The 12,894-nt window shown below is 53.1% G+C and overlaps 1 protein-coding gene across 1 annotated transcript in view; it reads right to left on the bottom strand.

Annotated features, from left to right (window-relative positions):
• CPSF4L (cleavage and polyadenylation specific factor 4 like) overlaps positions 1-8,347 on the bottom strand; it is a 10,514-nt gene extending 2,167 nt beyond the window's left edge. The window contains 6 exon segments of the mRNA XM_037741076.1: positions 350-442; positions 4,120-4,207; positions 4,209-4,228; positions 7,639-7,685; positions 8,097-8,166; positions 8,169-8,347. Coding sequence (XP_037597004.1) covers positions 350-442; positions 4,120-4,207; positions 4,209-4,228; positions 7,639-7,685; positions 8,097-8,166; positions 8,169-8,262 — 412 coding nt within the window. The 5' untranslated portion in view covers positions 8,263-8,347.
• Positions 8,348-12,894: the final 4,547 nt, after the last annotated feature.

Below are 12,894 nucleotides of genomic sequence, written 5' to 3' on the forward strand. Positions count from 1 at the left end.
AATCTGATTTGGAGACACCGAAATTGACCACAAAGAGAAACTTTGTGCTTCTACAGAGAGTGCTGGGATTTTCGGGTGACTGCAGCAGCAACGAGTGTCCCTTCCTCCATGTGAAGCGAGCTCTCAAGTCCCGGGACTGTCCTTGGTATGACCAAGGTTTCTGCAAGGATGGTGAGGCCTCAAAAGCCAGGGAGGACTAGGGGCTGTGGTGATCGGGGTGGGGGCTCCCAGCAGGGAGGGACCGTTTTCCTGATGAGGCTGTGCCTCATTGAAACCCCAACAGAAGGCCTTTCTGTAGTTCTCAAGCTCTGCTGTGACACACAAAACACAGCCTGGTGTGGGGGCACACCAGGTGACCAAGGACAGTCCCGGGACTTGAGAGCTCGCTTCACATGGAGGAAGGGACACTCGTTGCTGCTGCAGTCACCCGAAAATCCCAGCACTCTCTGTAGAAGCACAAAGTTTCTCTTTGTGGTCAATTTCGGTGTCTCCAAATCAGATTGACCTTGCTCCTCATGGAAACAGAAGACTCTGGCTTTTCTTTTGGGAGCCACCAGCTTTTTGAAGGTGGCAAGGTATGTCTAATCCTTCCTGCAGTCTAAAAAAGGTGGGGCTGGGCACAGTGGCTCACGTCTGTAATCCCAGCACTTTGGGAGGCCGAGGTGGGTGGATCACAAGGTCAGGAGTTCAAGACCAGCCTGGCTAAGATAGTGAAAGCCTGTCTCTACTAAAACTATAAAAGTTAGCCAGGCGTGGTGGTGGGTGCCTGTAATCCAAGCTACTCAGGAGGCTGAGGCAGAGAATTGCTCGAACCTGGGAGGCAGAGGTTGCAGTGAGCTAAAATCACTCCCTGCATTCCAGCCTGGGTGACAGAGTGAGACTCTGTCCAAAAAAAAAAGGTGGCTCGCAGTCTTATTTGCTAAGCAGAGCGTGGTCTGAATATACACGTCTGGAAGAGTAAGAGTCGGGGCAGGACCCCAGATGGAGAAGCAGGCACTGGAACTGAAGGCAGTTAGAAGCCAGCAGGAACAAGGAGAGCTGAGAAGCCCTACGCCGTTAAGTGGGGATATTTCCACGTCGCTGTAACTGAAGCTCCCTCTTCATCTCTGCTACAAAACCCATGCTGCCTCCAGAGCCTAGGAAAAGCAGAGCACTGCTCACGTGGGCACAGGGATGAAAAGAAACACTCCGCAGAGTGGTCACCTCAAGTTATACTAAACCTGCACTGTCATCTGTGTGGATTAGACCAAGGCTCAGGCTTACTGTATCTCCTACAAGGAGCCCTGCAGGCCCAGGTGACTCAGGTGTCATTTTAAGAGCCCTCTTAGATTTCTCTTAGGAAGAAAGTTCTGAAGGAAGCACGGAGGAAGATTCAACCCACTTTCACTTCATTCGAGTTGAAGAATTCATGAATCTTTCCAGCTTCATCCTCCTTAATGTCTACAACTTAGTGCCTTTCAGAGCTGAAGGAGTATCACAGTGTCTATTCCACTGATTTTCAAATTGCTCCAAGCAGATCTATTTTATACGCTGGGCCTCTGCAGTGCAAGGTTTCCTCTAAAGGAGAGTACCCCTAGGCCAGGCACAGTGGCTCATGCCTGTAATTCCCGCTTTGGGAGGTTCAGGTGGGTGATCCTCAGGATCACCTGCAGTCAGGAGTTTGAGACGAGCTTGGCCAACGTGTTGAAACCCCACCTCTACTAAAAATATAAAAATTAGCTGTGGTGGCACATGCCTGTAATCCCATCTATTTGGGAGGCTGAGGTGGGAGAATCGCTTGAACCCAGGAGGCAGAGGTTGCAGTGAGCTAGAGATTGCGCCACTGCAGGCCAGCCTGAGTGACAGAGCTGTCTCAGGAAAAAACAAAAAAAAAAAAAAAAAGGGGGGAAGAAGAAGAAGGTGAGTACCCCTGATTCCTAAGAGTTTAAAACCACCATTCTTTCCCAGCTTTCTCAATTCACAGAGAACAACGCCAGGGCTCAGAGAGAGGGAAAAGCCACATCCATTTCATTCAGCCTCCTCACCTTCATGAAAGATTCATTTGCTCATCATCAGTGTGCAGCACTGGGCAGAGTGCTGACTCTGGGCTTGAGCTTTCTAATGAATCAAAGTGACATCACGCCCTAGGTGATACTGACCAGCATTTGACTGATGGAGAGAGCAGGACGTCATCTACACTGGTTGCCGTTCTGTTGGGTGCACGTCTCTGCATTCCTGGCCTGGCCAGCAGGTGGCAGCAGCACCTCAGCCTTCAGCCAGCCTATCAGAGACCCGGGACACCAGGCCCTTCCAGTGACTCCCACTCCCACAACCTCCCCAACAACATGCCGACTCCAATTAGAGCGATCGTCACATTGATATTCGAAAGACATATGCATTCATTTACTGTAAGACCGTGGGTTACATCTTGTAATCACGGGCTTACAAGTCTGTCCCCTGCTCACTGGAGTTACTTGGGGGCCGAAGGGTGCCTGGTTCTGTTCCTGTATCCATGCCCAGGAGCATCTGATCCCCAAACAAAAACCCAGGGCTACTGAGGGGATTGCTAAATAGGTGGCATTTTATAAATAAAGTCACAGAATTTTAGGCAGTGACCAAGGGGAGCTTGGATCAACATTGTCCCTTCAGGGGAGACATGGGAGCAGCTCCCAGGAGCAGGCAGGAAATGGACTGGGCCCGGGAGGGCCTCTGACTGGCCTCCTTCTCGGGTACCCAGGACCCTCCCATTGGCATTAACAACAAACAGCCGCTGGAGGGGCCTGAAGCTGGCTCCAGCCACATTTGGAAGCCAAGCCTCCTGAGTCAGGGGCGTCCAGGGGATTCTGCCAGCTGTCTTCTTGCAGGTCACTCTTTTCAGAATACAGTTCCAAAACCACTGGACTGGATAATCCATAAGGCTCCTTCCAGCTCTGAAAGCTCTGAGCTATAGAACTGTATCATGAAAGATGAGATTCACAGATTCCTTTCTTAAGTAAGGGGGAAAGTGGTTGCAGCTGCCCCATCAATAGCCCCTTGATTAAAAGGACAAAGGAAGCCAGATGCCGTGGCTCACTCCTGTAATCCAAGCACTTTGGAGGCCAAGGTGGGCGGATCACCTGAGATCGGAGTTCAAGACCAGTCTGACCAACATGGTGAAACCCCATCTTTAAAAAATAAATAAATAAATAAATAAATAAATAAAAGGACAAAGGAGGCCGGATGCAGTGGCTCACGCCTGTAATCCCAGCACTTTGGGAGGCCAAGGCGAGTGGATCACCTGAGGTCAGGAGTTCAAGACCAGCTTGCCCAACATGGCGAAACCCCATCTCTACTAAAAACACAAAAATTAGCTGGGCATGGTGGTGGGTACTTGTAATCTCAGCTACCTGGGAGGCTGAAGCAGGAGAGTCACTTGAACTGGGAGGTGGAGGTTGCAGTGAGTCAAGATCATGCCACTGCACCCCAGCCTGGGGGACAGCGCAAGATCCTGTCTCAAATAAATAAATAAAAGGACAAAGGACACCTTGAAGCCAGGTGGAGGCAAGACGCTGGTCTGGGCTTGACTACACAAGATGATTTTAGGAGCTGGACTTCTGAACCTCATGGTTTTATGTTTACAGTTACCTTTGATTTCCAACAAGTGACGCTAGTTCTCCATTTGTGGAAACAATGCAAAGTTTCTTCTAAAGAAAGAGTTGAAACAGCAAGACAGTTAGAAAAGCAGACAGTGCCGCAGGGGCTTTGAGGGCACAGCAGGCATCATGAATGTGGCTCTGAAGGCCTGATGTTCAGAAGTTCTAGCCCAGGCCTGAGAGATAGTTCATCTGAGACTTTCCAAATAGTTGGGGTGGGTGTGTGATGAGCCAGGGCTGGGGAGAGAAACAATTCCCTCTTTGCTTTTGGGGGTAACTGGTACACACCTTGAACCTGGTGGGGCAGTAAAGGGCAGGGATTTCGGGGTGCACTTCTGCTTGTTTAGGGGTTTGGAGAACAGGCACCTGAGCCTCAGACAGGTCAATCTGGCCTCCAGGGACATGTCTGGCCTCCTCTGTGTGTCCTCTCCTCCAGAAACCTTCTTCCCATCTCACAGCCCACACTGCCGCCCTCCAGGGTGAGGGGCTGAGCCAGGAAGAGCCTTACCGAAGGCGGAGTAGAAGCAGCACTCAGGCATCCTGGTGAGGTCACACTGGTGCAGGAACTTGCAGGGGTCACCCTTCTTGTACAGCCCCCCGGAGCCAGTGCTTCTCCCCTCAGTCATGCTGGAAGGGGCGGAATTTCCCTGGAGACGCCAAAGCACGGGGCTGGGAGGCCCCTCATCCACAGCCTGGCCCGGCTCAGCCCTCCAGGGGATTCCCCAGGAGGGTACTGGACCCAGTCCCCAGTGGCTCTCCCCTTATCCCTTCACCTGGACCCTGTAGGAGCTAGGACCAGGGGCCGAGGCAGCATGAAGGGCAAGCTCTTCTTTTTGAGACAGTCTCGCTCTGTTGCACAGGCTGGAGTGCAGTGGCACGACCTGGGCTCACTGCAACCTCCACCTCCTAGGTTCAAGTGATTCTCCTCCCTCAGCCTCCCAACTAGCTGGTATTACAGGCATGTACCACTACACCCAGCTAATTTTTGTATTTTTAATAGAGATGGGGTTTTACCATGTTGGCCAGGCTGGTCTCAAACTCCTGACCTCAGGTGATCCATCCACCTCGGCTTTCCAAAGTGCTGGGATTACAGGCGTGAGCCACCACACCTGGCCAGACCAAGCTCTTCTTAATGCACAGCTGTTCCCACTACCACAGCTTTGCCCATCCTTCCCTTCTGCCTGGTGTGCCACGCCCTTCTCCTGGGGAAGCACCTGGGTCGGAACAGCTGCCTCCTTTTCATTCCCACACAGCCTAAGACCCCCTCTCATCCTGCCAGGGAGCAGGGCTAGGCTTTCCAGCTCAGAATCCCCACACCCAGCCCAGCCCAGCCCCTGGCACATAGTAAGTGCTCATTAAGAGCCTGCTGAATTCCCATCTTTAAAAACACCAAATGTTACGCTTCTTGATTCCAGAGACCTAACAGGGTGACAGAAGAGCCAACTTTGTAACGATTTACAAGGAATCTTCCATGGAAATGTTACATTTAACTGATTTATCATCTTCACTCACGCCTGCATTGCTATTAGCAGGAAGGACACCCAGTTCCTAAGTTTCTTGCTTTTTTTGAGACAGTATCTTACTTTGTTGGCCAGGCTGGAGTACAGTGGCACAGCCACGGCGCACTGTAGACTCGACCTCCTGGACTCAGGCAGTTCTCCATCTCAGCCTCCCCAGTAGCTGGGACTGCAGGCATGCACCACCACACTGAGCTAATTTTTATATTTGCTGAAGATATGGGGTTCTGCCACATTGCCCAGACTGGCAGTTCCTGAGTTTCTTTTTTTTTCTCTTTTTTGAGACGGAGTTTCGCTCTTGTTACCCAGGCTGGAGTGCAATGGCACGATCTCGGCTCACCACAACCTCCACCTCCTGGGTTCAGGCAATTCTGCCTCAGCCTCCTGAGTAGCTGGGATTACAGGCACACGCCACCATGCCCAGCTAATTTTTTGTAGTTTTAGTAGAGATGGGGTTTCACCATGTTGACCAGGATGGTCTCGATCTCTTGACATCGTGATCCACCCGCCTCGGCCTCCCAAAGTGCTGGGATTACAGGCACACGCCACCATGCCCAGCTAATTTTTTGTAGTTTTAGTAGAGATGGGGTTTTACCATGTTGACCAGGATGGTCTTGATCTCTTGACATCGTGATCCACCCGCCTCAGCCTCCCAAAGTGCTGGGATTACAGGCGTGAGCCACCGCGCCCGGCAGTTCCTGAGTTTCTAAGCAGGACCAGCCTCATGCCTGGCCAGTTCTCTGACATACTTTGGGGGATAGGAAAAAAATGGACATACTTTCCTTTTTTTTTTTTTATTATATTTTTATATTTTGTAGAGATAGGATCTCACTATGCTGCCCAGGCTGGTCTTGAGCCATCCTCCGGCCTCTGCCTCACGAAAGTGCTGGGATTACAGGTGTGAGCCAACTCGCCCCACCAAGGTGGTCTTTTGAAATAGCCCCACCTTCCACCCCTGGCCAGGGACTTGCTTGGTTCCAACCCCCCACCAGAACACCTTGCTTTCTTCGCAAGAGGGCGTCACTAGGAAACACTGCTCTAGAGACTGGATAGGCTGAGCTGAGGAGACGTCCCTCAGCCCACATTTGAGCCTGCGGGCTCCTGGGTGCGTGCAGAGAGCTTCCAGGCTTCCAGGCACAGAATTATTTGGATCGCAAAGCATGTCCTGAACTCTCACACCAGCGAGATTTCTTAACCTAAATGTATAGACAAGCAGCAGGAGGACTAGGAAACCCTAAAATTGGAAGGCAGGTTTTTTGGCAATTGTGTATTTCTGTGGGAAGAGCCTCTACGAGGTCCCTGAGCTGAAAACCCAAGGCCGAATGCGGTGACTCACGCCTGTAATCCCAGTGCTTTGGGAGGCCCATGCAGGTGAATCACGAGGTCAGAAGTTCGAGACCAGCCTGGCTAACATGGTGAAACCCCATCTCTACTAAAAATACAGCCAGGCATGGTGGTGGGCACCTGTAATCCCGGCAACAGCTAAGGAGGCTGAGGCAAGAGAATCGCTTGAACCCAGGAGGCGGAGGTTGCAGTGAACCGAGATTGTGCCACTGCACTCCAGCCCGGGCAACAGTGCAACACTCTGCCTCTAAATCAATCAATAAATAGAAAAGTTGAAAACCTTTGTATATGAGTCAGGCCTTCCAGAATAGCTGCGTCTAGGAAGAGGGTATTGACCCAAAAGCTGGGCAGGAGAGAAGTGGAGGATGCTTTTTGGTAGCATTTCAAAGACAGTGGCCAGCGCCACCTCAGGGCATACGGAATGGATGGGAAAACTGACCAGCTTCCAAACCGAGTCAGAGCATAGGCTCCGGGGAGAAGGGTGCCTCCCCTTTAGCTGGGAGCAAAAGAAGAAAAACATCAAGAGGCTGGGGCTCCTGGGAATTCTCAGGCCAGAGCTCAGACGCACCCCGACCCCAGCAAGGAAGAAGGAAAGAAACACGCCTGCCTAGGCAGCCTGGTGACCCTGATGCCAACTTCGAAGACAGCTGCAGAGGCTGGAAATCTTGGGGGAGGGGCAGGCTGCTAGGTGGACCCACACACTTGTCCTTTGTCTACCTGTGAGTCTAAAATTCTGCTCCACAGCTGGGTGTGGTGGCTCATGCCTGTAATCCCAGCTCTTTGGGAGGCCCAGGCAGGTGGATCACCTGAGGTCAGGAGTTTGAGACCAGCCTGGCCAACATGGCGAAACCCCATCTCTACGAAAAATACAGTAATTACTCGGGTGTGGTGGCAGATGCCTGTAGTTCCAGCTACTCGGGAGGCTGAGGCAGGAGAATTGCTTGAACCTGGGAGGCGGAGGTTGCAGTGAGCCGAGATGGCACCACTGCACTCCAGCCTGGGTGACAGAGCGAGACTCCGTCTAAAAATAAATAAACAAAATTCCGCTCCATCCCAAATTTCCCTTCCCAATTTCCCCTCCTTAGGTGCAAATTTCACACCTTATCCCAGGCCAGACAAACCCTGCACTCACCTGGCCCAGGGCCCACGCCTGCCTGTTAACTCACCTTTCTCCAGAGCCCTTAATGGAAGTCGCACACAGCTGAGCCCGACTCTGGAAGGAGAAGAGGGAACCAAGAAAGTAGCTTTCCCAGAGGCGGCAGCTGTGGGGGAGCCGCCACCTCCTATCAGCATGTCCCATCTGGACCTCCTCCAGGCTCTGGCCTGTGGGCCCCCAAATCTGGGCCCTGTGGACATTCACCTGCAGAGCCAGCCAGCAGACCTCAACCCTTAAACCCCCCAACTCTGAAACAGAGGAGCTAGAGGGGCCCAAGGCTGGCCCAGGAGCTCAGGGGGCCAGTGTGGCTTCTCTCAATTCACCGTCTCGCTGTGCCTCTTTCTCAGCCTGGAAAATGGGTTCCCCTGAAGCCACAGAAAAGAAAGACAGAGAAGGGGCTGTTGCATCAGGGAGCTGAGCAGAGAGGCCTGTAGAGAGGGTGGGGAGGGACAGTGGCCCCATCCTCACTCACTGTCCATGCCCTGGAAAGGCAGGAGCCCAGTGCCTTTCTGCATCTTGACATCCTTCTCAAAGGCGACTGCTCCAGTCCGGCAATGACTTCCTGCATCTTCCATCTCCTGCTAGGGCTGCGGAAGCTTCCAGAGCCCAGGCAGGTGGGCCCTATATAGCTCATCAAAGGCCCTTAAGGGGCCAGCATCCAATGCCTCCCCTTTTACCCGGCGTGCCAGTGGCCAGGTGACGGCAGGCAACTCTCCAGCCCTGGCTGTACCGGAGTGGGACCCAGCTGCCTCACCACACCCAGCCGGTGCAGGGGCAGACGCCCCAGGGCCCCTTGCCCCACACTGTGTACACGAGGCCCTCTCGGGTGGGGAGGGATTTGCAGAGCTCCACAAACTGCTTATCTGTGCACATTACCAAGCACAAACGTGGCATGCACGCAGACATTATCAAACGTGGGCTCATACTTTGTCCATGAAGACACAGCCACAGGTTAGCAAAGAGCTGCACAAACCAACCGCAGCAAGGCTGCTATTCTGCCCGAGCTGGGGGTGGTAGGGGTGTGCAGAGGGAGGGAGCCGTCCCATCTCCCCGTTTCTTCCCATCAGGGAATGGGTTTCCCTCTGGGACCCCTGACACCCCTTTTCTGGCCTGAGTGACAAGCCCCAGTGAGCTCTTCATGGGAGAGAAGGAAAAAGGATGAAGCGCTGAGGAATCGGAAACAGTTGGATGAATGGCGCTTTGTTTACCTCGAATGCAATCGCCAGCTTGGCTGGAGGCTGGCACCGACCCAAGGCAGAGCGGCCTCCCAGCCAGGATTCCACAGGGCCACCCCAGCGCCACCCCACCCCTGAGAAAGTGCTTTATAAATGAAGTCTCTATGCAAATGTTGTTTTATTATTATTACACCACCCTAGCCTGCAGGGCTGGGACATTTGAAAATGCGTTCAAAGTAGCACGTTAGGGCTCTAATTAGACCAGGCTCCTCCCTCCCCCTGCTCTGGCCCCAAACTGGCCTTGCCTCTAACTGGAGCTGCTGTTCTCAGTCACATTGGCCATCGAGGCCGCTAGAACCAGAACGCAAACGCTTTCCTTTCTGGGTGACCGGACCCAGCAGGGAGCAGTGGGCAGCCCCGCAGGCTCACAGCTGGGCCAACATGAACCAGCCTGCCCTGCCGGCTTTTGTTACCTGTGGCTGTCGCTCCTCGATCTGTTCTTTTGAACTCCAGATCAGAAAAGAAAATAGCTGGAGAGATAGACACCTGGAGCCGAGGCGGGACTGGGAGGGGCAGGGATGAGAGCCAAGAGTTTCCAGAAGCTTCCAGGGCCTCTGACTGCATCCTGGGAGAGGCAGAGGGACCCAGCTCCAGGGCTGCCAGAGGGTGGGGCCGAGGGGTCCCTGGGGCAGAACCCCTGGCTTTTCTTGGCCTTCCTTGTATGTGTTGATTAGTAGTCCCAAGAATGCATTCATCTGTCAACACAGGCTCATTAGAGGCTCACACTAGCCTGCAGGGCAGGCAGGACTGATGAGGAAATCCAGCCCCAGAGAGGCCAAGGGCACGTGGTTTGGGAGGTGATATGGATGGCGTTCAAATCTGGGTCTCTTGATGATTTCCTTCCCTAAACATGCCTGAGTCTCTCTGCACTAGGGCCCCGTCCCTACCCTCAGAGACGGCCCCCGTCAAGGAGGGGACATTAGCCATTCACACAATAATGAGATGGAGGGATGAGAGGCCCAGCAGGGCAGGAAGGGGTGGCAGGGAGAGCTCTCAATGGAGACTCATGATGATGCGGAGAGAATGTTCTGGAAGAAGGCCAGCAGTATGAAGGTTGGGGTGTGGAGCAACGTGCAGGCTGAGGAGGCGCTCAAGGATTGGTTTGGCAGAAGTGGGGGTACAGAGGGGGAATGGGGACAGGGAGGCTGGAGAGCTGGGGCACGACCCAACTCTGGGAGGCCTGTTGGAATGAGATTTGTCGGGGAGTGATCATGAAGGCAGCAAAGCCACCGCAGGGCTCTGAGAACAGGACATGGCTCTCTGAGCGATGGTCAGTGGAAGACTGTGCAAGAGGATGACTTTTTTTTTTTTGAGAGGGAGTCTAGCTCTTGTCGTCCAGGCTGGAGTGCAGTGGCGCAGTCTCGGCTCACTGCAACCTCCGCCTCCTGGGTTCAAGCGATTCTCCTGCCTCAGCCTCCCGAGTAGCTGAGATTACAGGTGCCTGCCACCACACCTGGCTAATTTTTGGTATTTTTAGTAAAGACAGGGTTTCGCCATATTGGCCAGGCTTGTCTCGAACTCCTGACCTCAGGTGATCTGCCCACCTCAGTCTCCCAAAGTGCAGGGATTACAGGTATGAGCCACTGTGCCCGGCCTGGGGATGATTCTTTAAAATCATGAGAGCCCTGGGGATAGAGCCCAAAGAGCTATCTATTACTCTGGTGGTCTGCAAGAGTTAATTGATGAGGGGTGAACATGAAGGAGACTCCAGGCTAAGACTCCTCCCTCCATCACCCCAGCTTCTCTCCTCCTCCATCAGCTTCCCATTGGGATGGGAAGGCCCCAGGTGCCTGACCAGCAGAGGTGTGTGGTGGGTGTCATGTGGATGAGATCCCTTCTCCCAGTGGGTCATTAGTTTGGTGCACAAACAACGGGGCTTGCATTCATAGTTTTTGCTTATTCAAAATACCTTCTTCAGTGAACTGAACTGGTTACCCAAAAAGTCTAGGTCCAGGCCAGATGCAGTGGCTCAGGCCTGTAGTCCCAGCATTTTGAGATGCCAGCGAGGGAGGATCACTTGAGTCCAGAACTGCGGGACCAGCCTGGCAACAAAGCAGGACTCCCATCTCTACAAAAAATTTATAAATTATTAGGTGGGCATGGTGGTGCATGTCTGTAGCTCCAGCTACTCAAGTCGAGGCTGCGGTGAGCCATGAGTGCCCCACTGCACGCCAGCCTGGGTGACAGAGTAAGACCCTATCCCAACAGTAAGAAAGAAATGCAGTTTTGGAAGACCTCACTCCTTTTGCAGATGAGCAAACAGACACCCAGAGAAGCTGAGTGACGGTTCAGCTTTGCTGAGGCCGGGGGAGCTGCCCCACCTCATGGCTCGTGAAGTGCACTGGTGTCCACATTGTACAACAATCAGAAGCAGTGCCCCAGCCCTGGGTTGGCCCCTCTCAAACCTCACAATCCCCTCTTCTGTGCCCTGGAGCTTATCCCCAGCACTTGTGTTTTCGTTTATGAATTGATCCCTGGTGCTAAGTGGACACTCAAATCGCTGCACAAACAGAAGCGTGAATTTTTAATCACCATCATTATGAGGCCCTCATTTAGCTCCCACTGCAAATTTCCTGAACTGTCATCATCCAGCTCCTTCCCCTTTATTAACGCTCTGCTCTGAAAAGCGGGGGTGGAGGTGGGGGGAGCTTTGGAATTCTCTGGCTGCAGGGCCTGGCAAGGTCATCACGCCCGTGCCCCTGGCCTGGGATCAATGGCAGCCAGTGCTTTACTGGGCAGGTCGTGGCCATGCCCACCTTTCTTTTATCTAGAGTACCTGCCTTCCTCCCCACTGTGCACACTGCCTTTATGGCGGTGACGGTGCAGACAGGGGCATCAGGCAAGCCAGAGTTCAAATCTAGGCTTTGTCAGTTACCAGTCTGTATCGTGGGCCAGGCATTTGATCGCCTCTCTGAACCCCAGATTCTGCATTGGTAAAATGGGACCAATGCAAACTCTGTCCCTGGAGGACTGAGGATCAGTGAGAAGTACACGTGGGTGCCTGACACAGGGGTCTTTTGTTGCCGTTGTTGTTTTATTTTTGAGATGGAGTCTCACTCTGTTGCCCTGGCTGGAGTGCAGTGGGGAAACCTCGGCTCACTGCAACCTCTATCTCCTGGGTTCAAGCAATTCTCCTGTCTCAGCCTCCCGAGTAGCTGGGATTACAGGCACCTGCCACCACGCCTGGCCACTTTCTGTATTTTTAGTAGAAACGAGGTTTCACCATGTTGGCCAGGCTGGTCTCGAACTCCTGACCTCAGTTGATCTGCCCACCTCAGCCCACCAAAGTGCTGGGATTAAAGGCGTGAGCCACTGCACTTGGGCCTATCCCTTCTTAAAATTGGTTATTCCTATGGGCCCCTGGTAAAAGATGCCGTGGGGGAAGGGGTCCCATGACAGTCAGGTGCAGCTGGGGGCCACTGTAAGATCTGGCAGTGATGGCCTGGTAGCCAAGTAGCCACGGGGTTGGGAGGGGCTGGAGGTCAGGAGGGGTGCCCCTCACCCGCAGCTGCTGCTGCTCAGTCCCAGAGACAATGAGCCAGTGTGCCCTGCTCTCTCCACTGCCCTTTGTGCCCCAAGGATGCCACTTGGAGGGGACAGCTGTTGGCCTCACAGTAGCCACTTGAAGTGCAGGGCAGGGAGAGTCCAGCAGCCAGGATGGTCCTGCTCTGTCATTGTGCAGGAACTCAGCCTCTAGGAGTTCATCCGTTCTAGCACCTGCACCCAAGGAAAGGCATCTACTTCCCCTTGGGGCCTGGAAGTAGCCACAGGACTAATAAACCGCCCACACTCCTCATTCGAGGCTCCTCTCATTCTCACGACAAACTTCTGAGCTGCCCGTCTTATAGGTAAGGAAACCAAGGCCCAGAAGTGAAACCACTGCCTGAGCTTATATAATAGCCAGTAGATGTGGGAAAGGGGGCCTAGAATCCAACCTTTGCACCAGTTACTTGGACTTAATTGGTTTAGCTTCACTGTTTACATTGTATTCTAATTCCAACAAAACCTTGAAAAGAGCTATTATTAGTTCT

The sequence above is a fragment of the Cebus imitator genome, unplaced genomic scaffold, assembly GCF_001604975.1.
Source record: "Cebus imitator isolate Cc_AM_T3 unplaced genomic scaffold, Cebus_imitator-1.0 Scaffold93, whole genome shotgun sequence".
Taxonomy (NCBI): Eukaryota; Metazoa; Chordata; class Mammalia; order Primates; family Cebidae; genus Cebus; species Cebus imitator.